This window comes from Ochotona curzoniae, unplaced genomic scaffold (genome assembly GCF_017591425.1).
Source record: "Ochotona curzoniae isolate NIBS_2020 unplaced genomic scaffold, NIBS_Ocur_1.0 contig_899, whole genome shotgun sequence".
Classification (NCBI taxonomy): Eukaryota; Metazoa; Chordata; class Mammalia; order Lagomorpha; family Ochotonidae; genus Ochotona; species Ochotona curzoniae.
In genome coordinates this window covers 2454244-2468735 of record NW_024466605.1, presented here as the reverse complement: position 1 = coordinate 2468735, position 14492 = coordinate 2454244, and the positions used below count along the sequence as shown (strand labels likewise).

The window sequence follows — 14492 nt, the reverse complement described above, 5'->3', positions numbered from 1 at the left end:
AGTCTATCTGGCAAAAGTTAAGCCTCTAGCCCTTGAGAATGATTTGGTCTACTCTTGTGAGCCAGTTGGAAACCTCAAGTTTACCTTCAAAAAGCTAAGATACAATTTAAAAGTTTGCTTTTACCATAACTACCCCTTACAGAGAGTGACATTAAAGCTACTGTACTTCCCAACTGACCTGCTTCCCCTACCATCTTCCTGAGGAAACCGCCACTGCAGCATAACACTCCTGATAAACTTTTCCGCCATAAGACCAAAAGGAGAGAGAATCTTACTATATACCGTGAAGTTACTTTAAGAGACATATTGGCTGCCAAGGACAACTTGACACAGATCCCTGGTCAGATCTCATGCAAAGAGGACTGTTTAGATTCCCTAGCTTGGTCATGGACGATTTACTAGCGCTAGATTACCCAGTGGCAGAACAAGGTGAAGTATACACGGAGATTGATAAAGGCTGATATACTTAACTGCTCTGACCAGCAGAGCCAGGAACCTGGACAGGGAGAGGGTCTGGGGGATGAAGCACCAACAGGAGACCAGTGATGGTGGAAGTCTCTGCGGAGTCTCCCTTTATTGCTCCTTCACCTCTCCTTATATACTCTCCCCACCCCATCCTCATTTAGCAGGATATTGGATACAGATGAGAACAATTAGTCTAGGTGTTTTTAGCCACAAGCCCAGTTCCTGTTCCTGCCTAGGCTAACGAGCACCATTCAACTCCTTAGCCCACAACACTTCACATTAACAATGATCTGCTGAATGGAGATTACACAAGGATTTATGATCCAACCAAAAGGCACCAGGATTTGGGGAAGGGGAATTTCTTGGCTTCCTTGCACCACACTTTCCTCTCTCTGACACTGTTGTCACTCTTGTTCCTTTTCTGGCTCCTACAGACCCATCCTGTTAAACTTGTCTCTTCCGGAATTCAACAGTTTCATGTAAAAATGATGGTCACGTAGGGACTGCAGTCTCTAGCTCCTCCGGTGGAGCCTCTATTTCAGGCAGCAAGGAATTTTTATTTACTGTCTATGCAGAGGTGATGGCCTGACCCGTGATGAAGAAGTTACACAAGACAGACCTTCCTCCCTTGCTTTGCCATAAATATTAGAGAACAAAAAAATCTGAAGGGAGGGAGGAGATGATTAGAGGTAAAGAGGAGCAGCTCATGGGATGAGCTGAAGTTGCCAGAATCTCCGTGTGGCCTGCTCTTCCCAAATCTCTCACTTGTGCTACCAAAAAGTGTAGTTTCTGAAAACTGCTGCCTGGAATCACTGCGAGATGGAAATCACCAATGTGGCTGGCCGCTGCATCCCCTGGAGGATCTGCAGATGTAATATTACTAGAATGAGTTCCCACAGCTGATGTTCCTACTCCCATCCTGCACCTGACACCACGACACTTCCATGATTCTCAAAAAAAGGACAAGGAAATGGGTGGTACTCAACCCAGCCCCAGCCCTATGAATATTCAGTGAAGCTCCACCCCCTATGCTTCCTGATCATATAAACTGATGGTTCCAAACCTCACAGTTGGGTAATTCAACCTGGAATGTGCCCAAACTCCCTCTCCAATAGGTACTCTCACTTTACATGAAAACAAACCGTCCTCTGCTAACTTTTACCTATATTTCATCCTTTAATCCTTCCTGTACCTGTGATAAACTGTCCATGCAGTTCCTCTTTTGTCCTCCCAAGAGATAGGAGACTGGCAGAATTTTGAGGGAAGTTATGTGTCTGAACTTGTGTATTTGCGAAGTGTGCTGGCTCTGTGTTGACATCACAGTAGGCAGGGAGGGGAAGGCCTGAGAGAGCATCGTCAGGATCAGCTCCTCTGTAATCAGCAAGAAAATCAGGTGTGACCAGAAGTTCTCATGGACAAGAATTGCAATGACCACAAACTTAAATAAAAGTTGATTGTTTAAATAAGCACGAAAATGTCTAGATTCCTCAGCTTTTGACATCTAACCTCCCATCTGAACAATGATTCCTGGACTTGGAAGGAAAAAGCACTGAAAGTCCTAGAATTAGAAGGAAAAAATGCCTTGTGTCTAATCTAAGCGGGACTTCATAAAACAGAGAGTGAAAACTTTCTGTCCAAGTGAGGTCTTCAATCATTGGGCAACTCACAGCATTTGAAAAGCAGTGGTCTTCAAAAAGTGGAAAGTGCATATTATGAAAAACTACAGTTGAGTTTCAAAAATGTTTGCATCTCAATTAACTTACTTTGCAAAAATCATTGTTTTATTTTTTTGAAAGGAATTGTTTTATTTTTTTGAGTGCGTGTGAGAGAGAGAAGAGCTTCTTTCATGTGCTGGTTCACCTCCCAGATGGCCACAACATCCCTGGTTGGATCAGGTTGAAGCTAGGAGCCAGAAACTTCACCTGGACCTCCTACGTGGGTCACAGAGGCCCAAGCACGTGGGTCATCCCCAACTGCTTTCAGGGAGCTGGGTTACAAGTAGAGCAGCTAGGAGTTGAAATGATGCTCATGTGGGGTGCTGACATTCCAGGTGGCAGTTTAACCAATAAATTTCTCTTTTAATTTCCTTTCCCCAGAGTGCACTGAAGTGCCAGGTGAGCAGGTGCTTGGCCAGTGATTGGAGCTCAGCAGGTGTTTGTCTGCTCCTGCAGGTGGAGTTGCTGAGGTGCTCCATAGTCTGTGCTCCCTCGGCCCCCACTGCCTCACACTCCTTCCTGCTTTCCTGCACCTTTCCTGCCTGGAAAGAGATCCTAGGCAGGTGATGGGACACGCTATGACTCATCTGACAGCAGACTGAGTCTTTGTCCTCTGCCCTGTGTCTGCCCCAGCCTCTGGGAACACCGCGTGGTGCACTGTTGCAAAAGACACGTGGATACCGTGAGCCAGAGAGGATTTAAAAGGTCTGGTTCGTGCAGCTGTGTGGTTGCTCTGTTTTCTGCAGTCTTTTCCCTGGAAGAAGGAACCAGAGCGTATTTGCAGCATGCTAGCTGGCAGGAGTCAGGGATTCCTACCCTTGGGCTTGTGTCTCTGCCTGGGTGCATTCACACCTTTCTTTAAAGGTAGGTTTTGTGGCTGCTGACACCCACACCCCCTTTTAGCTCTGCATGCTCACTTTTCCTTTCCAGCCATACTTGAATGAGCAAGCACATCTGAAGGACTCTGAATAAACATAGCAAGTGTCTACAGCGGAACCACCCCTGTTGCGGCTGCTAATTTATCTGTTCGCTGTGCGTCCATGAGGTTTGATCGGTAAGGTGAGATTCGGGTGTGGTATGTGTAAATCACATTCTATTACATTTTCCTAATTAAACGTGGCTTCTCAATGCAAATGAAGAAGAATGCTGCAGTTTTCAATCTCTCTCTGCTGTGGATGCCTTCCATTTGTTTACCTGTAGTTAGAATTTATTTATTTCCAATGCGCTGATTTATTTGCTAGCTGACATGGTTACTGGGTGAATGCACTTGTTCTTTTGTAGATAATCATCCTCATTCCAGGAAACACATTGTATGATAATGCTGAAATGCATCCTAAGGGTCAGATCAGTCATTTGAAAAGTTAAGACTTTGAAAAGGGGTGGCAGCTGCTCTGCTGAGCATCACCACGTTCCCCGGGACTGTGGGGGTGGACAGGGGGCTTGCTTTTCGAACTGGCAGAAGGGTGTATCTAAAATGTTCCAAAAGAGAAAGATGGGAAACAAGGAAGCTTTTGAAACTGTTTCGTGAAGAACTGTCCTTGTTATTCCTAACTGGGACAGCAGGCACGGTGCTTCACATTTAGCATTTTTTCCTCTTCTAAAGCCTCAGTTTTTCAGTGCTTCCACATGTACCTGCTGGCCCATCTTGTCAAGTTGGCAGCACAGCAGCCCTCCTCCCTGAGAAACTTTGCCAACCCATTCCTTGTCTTTCCTTGCCACATAGACATTTCTGGGAGTGGAGGGATGTGAAGGGAATATTATTTCCTTTGTCAAACATGAACTTGATGAGAGACCATGTAGAGAGGCCATTAATGACGTGAATTGCATCAAATGAAAGCAAGCAACTTACTTTTAGCACACCCTTGGAAGAATACAGAAAGACACATGAAATGATGATCCAGATTCTAAACACCTGAATTCTGTTTCTCAAGAACTAATTTGAAATCCTCTTTCAAAGGTTTCAGGTAAATTTGCCTGTATGTAAAAACTTTCATTCTTATAAACATCCCCAAACAACTGAGTGTCTAAAATCGATTTTGACCGGGAAGATGGTTGCGAAGTCCCTGATGAATGAAGCCAACGATGACTTTGGTTCACTCGGGGAAGGCGCTCGCTGAGCACCTTGCTGGCTGTGCCGGATCCATCTCAGACAACAGGCTGGTCCTTTATCACCACAGAGCTGCTTTCTCTGCTGAACAGATGGTCAGCTTTGTATAGTGATATACACGAAAGTTCCAAGCCCTCACCATGTCCCTGACCCTCCCGTTTACTTCCCTCCCCCAGGCTGTGCGGGCTGTGCATCTGAGGAGAGACTGTTCCACAAACTGTTTTCTAAGTACAACCGGTTCATCCGGCCTGTGCAAAATGTTTCGGATCCTGTGACGGTGTATTTTGAAGTGGCCATCACGCAGCTGGCCAATGTGGTGAGTGCTGTGGCTCCACGGTGGGATGCTCAAGGGGTCATGGAGATGGAGCTCTCTCTTTGAGTCAGGCAGTTCTCCACCGTGGCTACACTCCAGGGACTCCACATTGGACAAGCACACCTGCATCTGGGTGAGTGCTGGCCCTTGCATGTCCCGTGGTCAAGGAGAGGTCCCCCCGGCAGCCCACACGTGGGGAAGGTTTTCCTAGCCAGTTCACCAGCCAGGAGAAGTGGCTCATCCGTCCTGCATCAGAAGTGGTGTCTGCACTTCATGGCCACCGTCTTCACCCTCATCTTGTGGCCGTGGGAGTTAGACATTGACAGAGCACTGAAATTGAGGTGAATCAGGCCCATGCACCCCCAAAGTGCACCCTCTTTTTACTCCACACAGGCAAAGAATATGCGTTAAGTCTGCTGTGTTTAGTAACAAAGGCGGAAAAATGCAGCTTGTTTCATAGATGGTGCTATCCACTCCTGAAAAGGGGATGATGAATGTAGATATCTTAATTTATCGTGGCTGTGTTCAAGGGCAAGCAGGACCAAAACTCTCTCTCTTTTTTGAGTTGACTTTATTTATTTGAAAGGCACAATGAGAGAGAGAAAGAGAGAGAATCCCTTCCACTGATTCACTCCCCAAATACTTGCAACAGCCAGGGCTGTGTCAGACTTAAAACAGGAGCCTGGAACTCTAACAGGACTCTGGCTATCTTCTGCTACTTCTCAGGATGCAAATTAGCAGGCAGCTGGGAAAAGCAGAACTGGAATTTTAGCTGGACACTCAGGCAGGCATCCCAAGTGGTGTCTTAACGCCCATGCCCACTGTCTGCTCCCGTATTCACAGGCTTGACAAGGAGCAGGAGGTAAGGAGAGAAAGGTCGAGGGTGCAGAGGAGACAGCATGGCATCCTGCAGGAGCTTTCCTAGGAGTCCCCTGACAAGTTCTGTTTTCTGTCTCCATTACCTCTAGGGAGACTGAGAAATGTGGTTTCCTTAGGTTGAAATCTTATTTTTTGGGAATAATTGTAGACTTATATGCAGGGATTAGAAGTATGCTTTTACACTTTGTCCAACTTACCCTTGATTTATAAAATTTTACCACTTAAAAATGTGATATATAAGCAGAATCACAACTAGTATGTAATTGTATGGAATTGATTTTTTTTCCCATTAATTCACTCAGTATAATTTCCTTTAAAAAAAAAAAAAAAGATTTATGGGCCCAGCATGATAGTCTAGGGCTCACTTTGAACGTGCCAGGATCCCATATGGGTGCTGGTTCTAACCCTGGCAGCTCCACTTCTGATCTAGCTTCCTGCTTGTGGCCTGGAAAAGCAGTTGAGGACGGCCCAAATCGTTGGGACTCTGCATCCACGTGGGAGACCCAGAAGAGGCTCTTGGCTTTGGATCTGCTCAGCTCCAGCCATTGCAGCCGCTTGGGGAGTAAACCATTGGATGGAAGAAGATCTTCCTCTCTGTCTCTCCTCCTCTCTGTATATCTGACTTTTCAATAAAAATAAATCTTTAAAAATGATTTATTGTATATATATATTTGAAAGGCAGAGTAACAGAAAGAGAGATACAGTGAGAGATCCTTTATCTGTTGGTTCACTCCCCCAAATGGCTACAGTAGTCAGGGCTAGGCCAGGCAGAAGCCAGGAGCTTCCTCCAGGTCTCCGCTATGCGTGCAGGGGTCCAAGGGCTTGAGTCATCTTCCTCTGCTTTACCAGGCACATTAGCAGGAAAGTGTACCAGGGAGTATTTTTGCCACGTGCTTAATGAGGAACATTGGGATCAATTCCAGTTGTGATCTATTGCCATAAGGCTACTGTGGACAGTGGTGTGCAGACTTTTGTATAAAGATCAATCTTTCCGTCTTGAGGGTAGATGTCTAGCAACCCTGTTGTTGGACCATGTGGTTGTTATCAGGTGAGCTCTGTGGCTGCTCCTTGAGGCAGGGCAGCTGGTTTCCTCCATCCACACCCCATTCTGCTGCTGCGTGAGCTACCCAGCTGGTCTTTAAGCACTTCCTACAGCTTGCTTCTAGGCAGGCTGGCCTTTGTCACCAGGTTTTCTGGTGGGTGTTTTTAGGGCCAGCAGGTGACTGCTGTGCCTCTCATGGATCCAGGACAAAGCACCTGCCTAGCGTCTGTGATGGCCTGGCTCTTCTGAGTGGTGTGCTTAATCTCTGTATTAGATGAAGCCCCCTTGGTCCTTTGGATTTGAATCTGTGAGTGTTACTGCTCCTAGAAACGAATCCCTCTGAGATGATAACTCAAAGTCTTTAATGCATTTGAGCATCCACTGTTTAAGTTTCCCAAGGAAGAGGCTTCAGGCCCTGATCCCAGCAAGCCGGGTAGTTTTGTGGGTTTCCCCTGGCTGTGCTGGACTCTCTGGTAGTGGTGCCAATGCCCATTGCTGTGGCATGGAATTGGATGGAGTTGGTTGATACCTCTGAGTGTGTCCTCACTTATGGAGCTTTGCCAGTCCATGGCGGTATTGCTGAGGAGGCAGCACTGTTGCCAGGATGATCCTGCCCAATAAACAGTGTCTAGTGCAGAAAGCAGCAGGCATCGGCAGGTGGAAGGGCTTCTGTTGCTGACCTCTGAAACCCTCTGTGGGCTCAGGTTAGTCCTGTGATTGACAGCTGGGCTCTGTAGATTTCAAGGTGACTCCCATCCAGAAGGCATTGGCCGTAGGCTTGGATATTTGGGGAACTGTGAACTGCTTTGCCAAGAGACAAACACCTACAGCTCACTTCTTTGCTTCTGCACACCAGTGGGAGACCCAAATGCAACTCCTTCTGTTGACCTTTTCAAACCAGAGCACTTACCACAGCTCGACACAAACCAGTTTGCAGGAGGAAGCCTGGTGAGATCTCTCTTCAGGATCCTCCAGAAAGCAGCAATGAAAAGGGAGTGGGCAAACAGAGTGCCCCTGAAAGGCTCTGTGATGTAGGCCAGGTATGGGGTGAGCACATCTATTGGGAGATTACTGGGCTGTCTAGGGAAGTAAGGTCAGTTGAGGAACTTTCCAGAATCCACTGCTGGCCTCTGGGGATCCTACTGGAGTCTCCACGTGGTTGTGTTGCAAGGCTGTCCAAGGCTGTGTGTCTCCAGTGGCCTTCACGCTGAGTTGTACCTGCTTAGGACTCATTGTGTTTGGGACACCAGCCTGGAATATGTTCCCTCAATGGCCCCGGGTCTCTGCAGGGCAATGTGGCACTTGCTACATTTAGTCACTGCCAGCTCCTAGAAGCCTTCTTTGCTGTGTGCATCCACACATACATAGGTATGGACCACTCCAGCTCTCTTCATTTTCCTTTCAGAGGAGTTGGCATTATCTTGTACTCTGTTCTCTTACGTCTCCCTGTCTGACAGCTGAAACACCTGAAGGCGAGGACTGCAGCATCCAGCGGCTGCTCTCATCACTTGCTGGTGACTTGGTGAATGTTTGTGCAGTGAGGGCCTGAGTTGGGATGAGCGCTGGGCTCTGAGATGCTACTCGTGGTGCTCCACCCTGCATTAGAGTCTAGGTTTAAGTCCTGGCTCTGCTTCCTGCTGAAGAGAGCCGTGGGAGGCAGTGGTGACAGCTCACGGAGTTGTGTCCCTGCCATCCATCCACATGAGAGGCTCAGATGGAGTTCAACTCCTGACTTCAGCCAACGTCAGCCCTGTCTACTGAATACATCTTGAGAATGGACTGGCAAATGGAAGATCTTTTTCTGTCTGTGTCTGTGTCTCTACCTTTCAAAGAAATAACACTAAGTATAAAAGAAAGAAAAGCCTAAGGTGGTGGTGCAGGTGGGAAGACAGGATGTGAACTGAGTGTGTGGCAGATTCCACCTGGAAAACAGAGCTGCCACTGACCTTGGGAGGTGCATGGAGTCACAAAGGCACAGGACTGAGAGCCATAGGGTTCTGATGCATAGGATAGGAGGGAGGCTTTTGGTATGTGAGTAAAAGCAGGAACAGCAGGTGCAGAACCTATATCATCCATGGCATTTCCCCTCCCTCCTCCTGCCTACACTCTTGTTTTCTTTAATGGGCCCAGAACCCTTTGTGGGCTGCTGTGACAGGAAAGGCTTCACCCAAGAGGTGAGCCCTACATTAGCTCTGCAAGACAGGAGTTGAAAGCCATGATCCCTGTCAAAGTCAAAAGGATTGGCTCCAGACCACATCTCTGGTTGCATACTAAATGCTATTCTACTTCCTCCCCACTGTTATTCGAAACGCAGAGAGAAAGACACACACACACACACACACACACACACACACACAGATAGGTTTACATCCCAAATCCTGGCAGCAGACAGGGCTGGGTAAGGCTTACTGTGCAGGTACAGACGGAACATAGAGTCCCAAAAGGCAAGTCATGAACTCATGCAGGATAGAAAACAACAAAATACAACAACAACAAAAACCCGCCCCTAGGAACCAGAAGGTCTGGAACTTGAATGAACAAAACTTTCATTTTCAGAAAGGAGGGGTCCAGTGGCCACTGGAGTTCATCTTTGGGTGAGTTAGCCAGTGGGTTAAAGATCACTCTCTCTGTTTCTCAAATAGATAAACTTTGCTGTAAATGACCCAATTCTAAGCTCTTCCAACCCAAGGCGGCCTCACCAGTGCTGCTTCAAACCAACTTTTTCTACCTGTGGAACTTGCTTGGGACTCATATGGGGTGCTTTTTTGTGCGTTACTTTCCTCCTTTGCAACAAAAAACTCAGACCTGTCTCTTCTGTTAGTGGCAATTCTTGCTCTAAGATCCACTTCCTCTGCAAGGAAGCTTGAGGCTAAGAAAGTACTATTTCTTCTCCCCAGGATGAAGTAAACCAGATCATGGAAACGAATCTGTGGCTGCGTCACGTACGTGTTTCTACTGGATGTGCCCCTGTTTGACCCATGCCACTGGATGTCACCAGTGGTGTCCTTTTCCATCCCCAGTCTCTGACAGTCTAGATTGTTATCTAGTGTGGCATCCCCACCGTCTGCACCCCAGCTCTGATGACAGCTGACCGGAAGCCAGCTTTCCAGGTGCAGAAAGCTTGTGACAGAAGGGTCTCCGAGGTGGACACTGCTGTCCTTGTTGACTTCTGTTCACAAGTCTTCTACTTTTACCATCTGGGATGTGAGTTCCAGCAACTGATGCTCACCCATTGGCCCAGAGAAGCTGATGGCTGAAGCCAGGAACATACAGATCACATTTCCAACAACTGTCTGTGGGGCACGTCATTTCCTTCTTCCGTAAAAAATCCTCAGCCCTTGACTCACTGGTTGTAGCAAACTCATTACTGCAGACTAGAACTCTTTAAAAACAAACATTAGGAAATATATCGCTACTCTAGTTTGGGTAAATCTGTAAAGCCATGGAATATGGAAATGAAGCCTGTATATAAGTCAATAATTGATCATCTGTAATTATCTTTTAATTATTAGTTTTATCTATTATTATCAAATTGCTGAAATAAGATCCACTGTTTATCCCCTATTTTTCATAGATGCAACCTCTCAACTCTATTTTCTCAAAAAAAAAAAAAAGACCTAATGGGATCAGCATTTGGCTTGGTGGTTAAGATGCTGTTTAAGACAGCACCTTCCCCATGCAAATAGCTGAGTTCAATGCCTGCCTCCCACTTCTGACTCCAGCTACCTGCTGGTGCAGAGCCCGGCAGGTCAGTGGTTGTGGCCCTAGTTACTGGACTCCTGCTACTCTCACAGGAAACCTGCATGGAATGCTCAGCTTCCATCTTTAACACTAGTTCAGTGGCTGTCATTGCAGGCAGAAATCAAGAAAATCCAGAATCTGATTTCTATTTCTTTCAGATCTGGAATGACTATAAATTGCGCTGGGATCCAACAGAATATGATGGGATTGAGAGTCTTCGAGTGCCAGCGGATAAGATTTGGAAACCTGACATCGTTCTTTACAACAAGTATGGGTCTCTTTCTGCAGCTTCTTTAGGCACCTGGGCCCACACGGCAAGAGGACTACCCCTAATGGGTCTACTTTGCTTTGCAGTGCTGTTGGTGGCTTCCGAATGGAAGGCAAGACCAAGGCTCTCCTTGACTACAATGGGACCATCACCTGGACCCCACCGGCCATCTTTAAGAGTTCCTGTCCAATGGATATAACCTTTTTCCCTTTTGATCATCAAAACTGTTCCTTGAAGTTTGGCTCCTGGACTTATGACAAGGCTGAAATTGATCTCGTGATCATTGGATCAAAAGTGGACATGAATGACTTTTGGGAAAACAGTGAGTGGGAAATTGTTGATGCTTCTGGCTACAAGCATGACATCAAGTACAACTGCTGTGAGGAGATCTACACGGATATCACCTATTCTTTTTACATCAGAAGACTGCCCATGTTTTACACCGTCAATCTCATCATCCCCTGCCTCTTCATTTCATTTCTGACCGTGCTGGTCTTCTACCTGCCTTCAGACTGTGGTGAAAAAGTGACGCTCTGCATTTCGGTTCTGCTTTCTCTGACGGTGTTCCTGTTGGTCATCACGGAGACCATCCCCTCCACGTCGCTGGTGATCCCGCTGGTGGGCGAGTACCTGCTGTTCACCATGATCTTCGTCACCCTGTCCATCGCAGTGACCGTGTTTGTGTTGAACATCCACTACCGCACCCCCGCCACACACACCATGCCCAAGTGGGTGAGGACAGTGTTCCTCCAGCTGCTCCCCCAGGTGCTCGTGATGCGCAGACCTGTGACCATGGTGGGGGAGACAGCTTCTGGTCAGCATCCCAAGGGCGTGGCCCGTAGGCCTGCCAAGGTCAAGTTTGCTAATCGTGTGGAACCTGAACTTCTTAAGGAGCGCTACCGTTGTCACAAATCCAGCGAGCCTGTCCCCAGCAGGAGGCGAGTAAGCCACCAGTGGGAGACTGAGAACGTAGAGCACTCACCTGAGGTTGAAGATGTGATCGACAGTGTTCAGTTCATAGCAGAAAATATGAAGAGCCACAACGAGACCAAGGCGGTAAGTGCTCAGCCCTTCTGGTCCAGCCAGCCAGCCACACCTGGAGCAGCCACGGGCGGGGGCGGGGGGGCGGGCACTGTAGAGGCAGAGCCTTGGGAACCCACTGGTTTGCAAGAGGTCAGGCAGCCTCAGCCTGCAGCCCAGTGAGGTGTGGACTAATGGGGGCCAGCCCCAGGGAGAGGCTTCACCTCTGGAAGTGAGACCTCAAGTGAAATTCGGTTACAGAGAAGATTCCGGGAGTCCTTGGGTCATGAAACCAAGAATGCCTGTATGGGAAACAGTGGTAGAGAAAGCCCGGAAGGGAAAAGTGGCCCCAAAGGGTGGAGGACAAGGGCTGCAGAGCAGCCTGCCAGTGAGAATGGTCAGAGCCAGGGCGCGAACCTGGCAACTCCAACCCCTCCAAGTCTCCTGGGGAGGGAGGAGGCAGTGTTGATCAGATGAGCCCCCCAGAGGTGTTGTGAGCTGCCACTTGTTCTGCTTCGACCCCCAGAGCCCACAGCAGCTCAGACCCCTCCACCTGCCCCATGCCAGCCCCACCTCCACCCCATCCTGACGACAGAGGCTCGTGTGGATTCTGGATACCATGAGCATGATCAGGGCCTCACATACACCCCACCCTGCCCCACCCCACTGGGAACTCAGGTTGCAGCTCCCGGTGTTGCCTCTTGCCACAGCTGCTGGCATCTGCACGACTCGGATCTGCCCAGTTGGCACAGGGGAAGAGACTCCAGAGGCTGTCAGTCACACAGGGTCCCCCTCACCTGTGGGATGATGTCATCCACCTATCTAGGAGAGAAGCCATGGGCTGGGTCCCATCTGGTAGGATTCTTAAGCTGTCACCCCTGAGATGGTGACCAGAGATGGAAGAACAGGAGCTGCTGCCCAGAGGCGTCCACAGCAGTGTCAGCAGCAGCAGCAGCAGTGCGTGTCCCAGGGGGATGCCATGTGTGCCCATAGACTCCTCCGCTCCCAGCACACCTCCTGTCTTAAACCCCAGAGTATCCAGTGGGGTACCTAATACAAGTTGAGATATTAAAGGAGAAGCATTTCTCTTTATATATTTTTAAAATTTTTATTTTGAAGATCTATTTATTCCTTTACTTAAAAGGCAGAGTGAAAAGAGGAAGGTCGTCTATCCACTGTACTCTCAAAATGGCTACAATAGCTGGGGCAGGGCCAGGTTGAAGCCAGGAGCCTGAAACTCTGTCTAGGTTTTCCATACAGATGGCAGGGACGCAAGCACTTAGGCCAGCTTGTGCTGCCTTTCCAGGTGCATTAGCAGGAAGATGGATTGGAAGCAGAACAGCCAGGACTCAAGTTGGCACCCTGATAGGTGCTGAAAGTGGTTTAACCCACAGTGCCACAGTGCTGGCCCCTCAGCAATGCAATAAGCTCTGTGGCCCAGAGACTCATGACTCATCGAGTTCTTCAGACTCAGTAGCCAGCTCCCTGCTTCTACCCCAGCCCGTTCCCAGTGGTTGTAGACATTTGGGGAGCTCTCGCTTCTCTCTCTCTCTCTCTCTCTCTCTCTCTCTCCACCTCTCAACTAAATACATAAAAAAACATTGTTGGGGAAACTTTTGGAAAAGAAACTGCTTTGTGAAGCAGAGTATGTTTCCTGCAGTTTGGGATCTTAACAGTGTTGCCTCTTTGCATTTCAGGTGGAGGACGACTGGAAGTACGTGGCCATGGTGGTGGACAGGGTGTTTCTCTGGGTGTTTATCATTGTCTGTGTGTTTGGAACAGGAGGACTGTTCCTGCAGCCACTACTTGGAGACACAGGAAAACCATGATACATATTTTTCCTTTCAGGCCATGAAATTGCTGACACTATATTTGTTCTAGGCTCTTCTCCATAGGAAAGGGACATAGAGCTTCCCACTTAAGTCTCTTGTCTTTTGGAGCTGATGGTTAGAGAATCAGAGTCCCTCATTGGGAATGAGGAGCCTGACCACCCTACTTTGTAGCATGGCAGAGCAGACAGCACCCACAAGCTCAGAGGGCAGGCCAGGCTCCAGGGCTCCATGCAAGCTAGACTTTCAGGAGTTCAAATGACTTATAGGGTAGCCAAACTAAGTGATTGACATCAGATCACACTGGGAGAGGTTGTGTTGCCTCCCCAGTTTGTGGTGTGTATCCACATAATGACACATGTTAGATGTGAAATCTGGGCCTTGGTAGCATTTGTAACACTTGTAAACTCTTGAGTTCTTGCTTTTTTTGTGTGCATGCCTCTGTGAAATAGCTCACACAGCATCATTAGTGTGTAATATCCATGGATTTAAAAACATATGGGCATGTGGCCATGGCTGCAGTACCACTTTGGTTGCCCGTGTTTTGTATTGGAGCACCTGAGTTCGACGGCTGGGTCTGCTCCCAATTCTGGTTTCTTTGCTGATAAGTGCTCCTGGAAGCAGCAGGTACTGCCTCCAATAGTTAAATTCCCACCATCTATCGGGGAGACCCGGTTTGAGTTCTTAACTCCTGAATTCACTCAGCCCGATACGGGTTATTGTAGGTTTTTGGAGTGAACCAACAGATGGGAGTGCATGTTCTCTCTCTCTCTCTCTCTCTCTCTCTCTTTCTCACTCTCTCTTTCTGAAAAGAAAAACAAATAATTAAGAAGCCAGATGATGAGTCTCCCTTAGCAGGCTATGTGGGCAAGAAATGTGGGTGTAACACAGTCCTAGGTGTTACAGCAATGACAGAAATAGGTACTTTCCCTAAAGCACTGAAAGATGTTTAGGAAACACTGTTTATGCAAAGATTTGCAGGGCCAGGGATCATGTGGAAATTGTCACTGGAGAATCTGTCACATACTGCCTTTGTGGTATGTCTAAAAAGCATGTTCTAGTCTTTTCTCACTGTACTGAGATTGAAAATAAAGTCATATCTCTTATACGAAG

General features: G+C 47.9%; 1 protein-coding gene across 1 annotated transcript; it reads left to right on the top strand.

Moving 5' to 3' along the window:
* The first annotated feature begins 2965 nt into the window (after window positions 1–2965).
* CHRNA6 (cholinergic receptor nicotinic alpha 6 subunit) lies at window positions 2966–13379 on the top strand. Its single transcript, XM_040994241.1, has 6 exons — window positions 2966–3044; window positions 4464–4603; window positions 9419–9463; window positions 10421–10530; window positions 10617–11586; window positions 13248–13379. Exons 1-6 carry the CDS (start codon window positions 2966–2968, stop codon window positions 13377–13379), a joined length of 1476 nt encoding a protein of 491 aa, XP_040850175.1.
* The last annotated feature ends 1113 nt before the right edge of the window (window positions 13380–14492 follow it).

Coding starts and splice junctions, on each gene's coding strand:
- CHRNA6 (XM_040994241.1), top strand. CDS start 2,966: ATGCTAGCTGGCAGGAGTCAGGGATTCCTACCCTTGGGCTTGTGTCTC. Junction 3,045..4,463: donor ATTCACACCTTTCTTTAAAG/GTAGGTTTTGTG, acceptor TCCCTCCCCCAG/GCTGTGCGGGCTGTGCATCT. Junction 4,604..9,418: donor TCACGCAGCTGGCCAATGTG/GTGAGTGCTGTG, acceptor TCTTCTCCCCAG/GATGAAGTAAACCAGATCAT.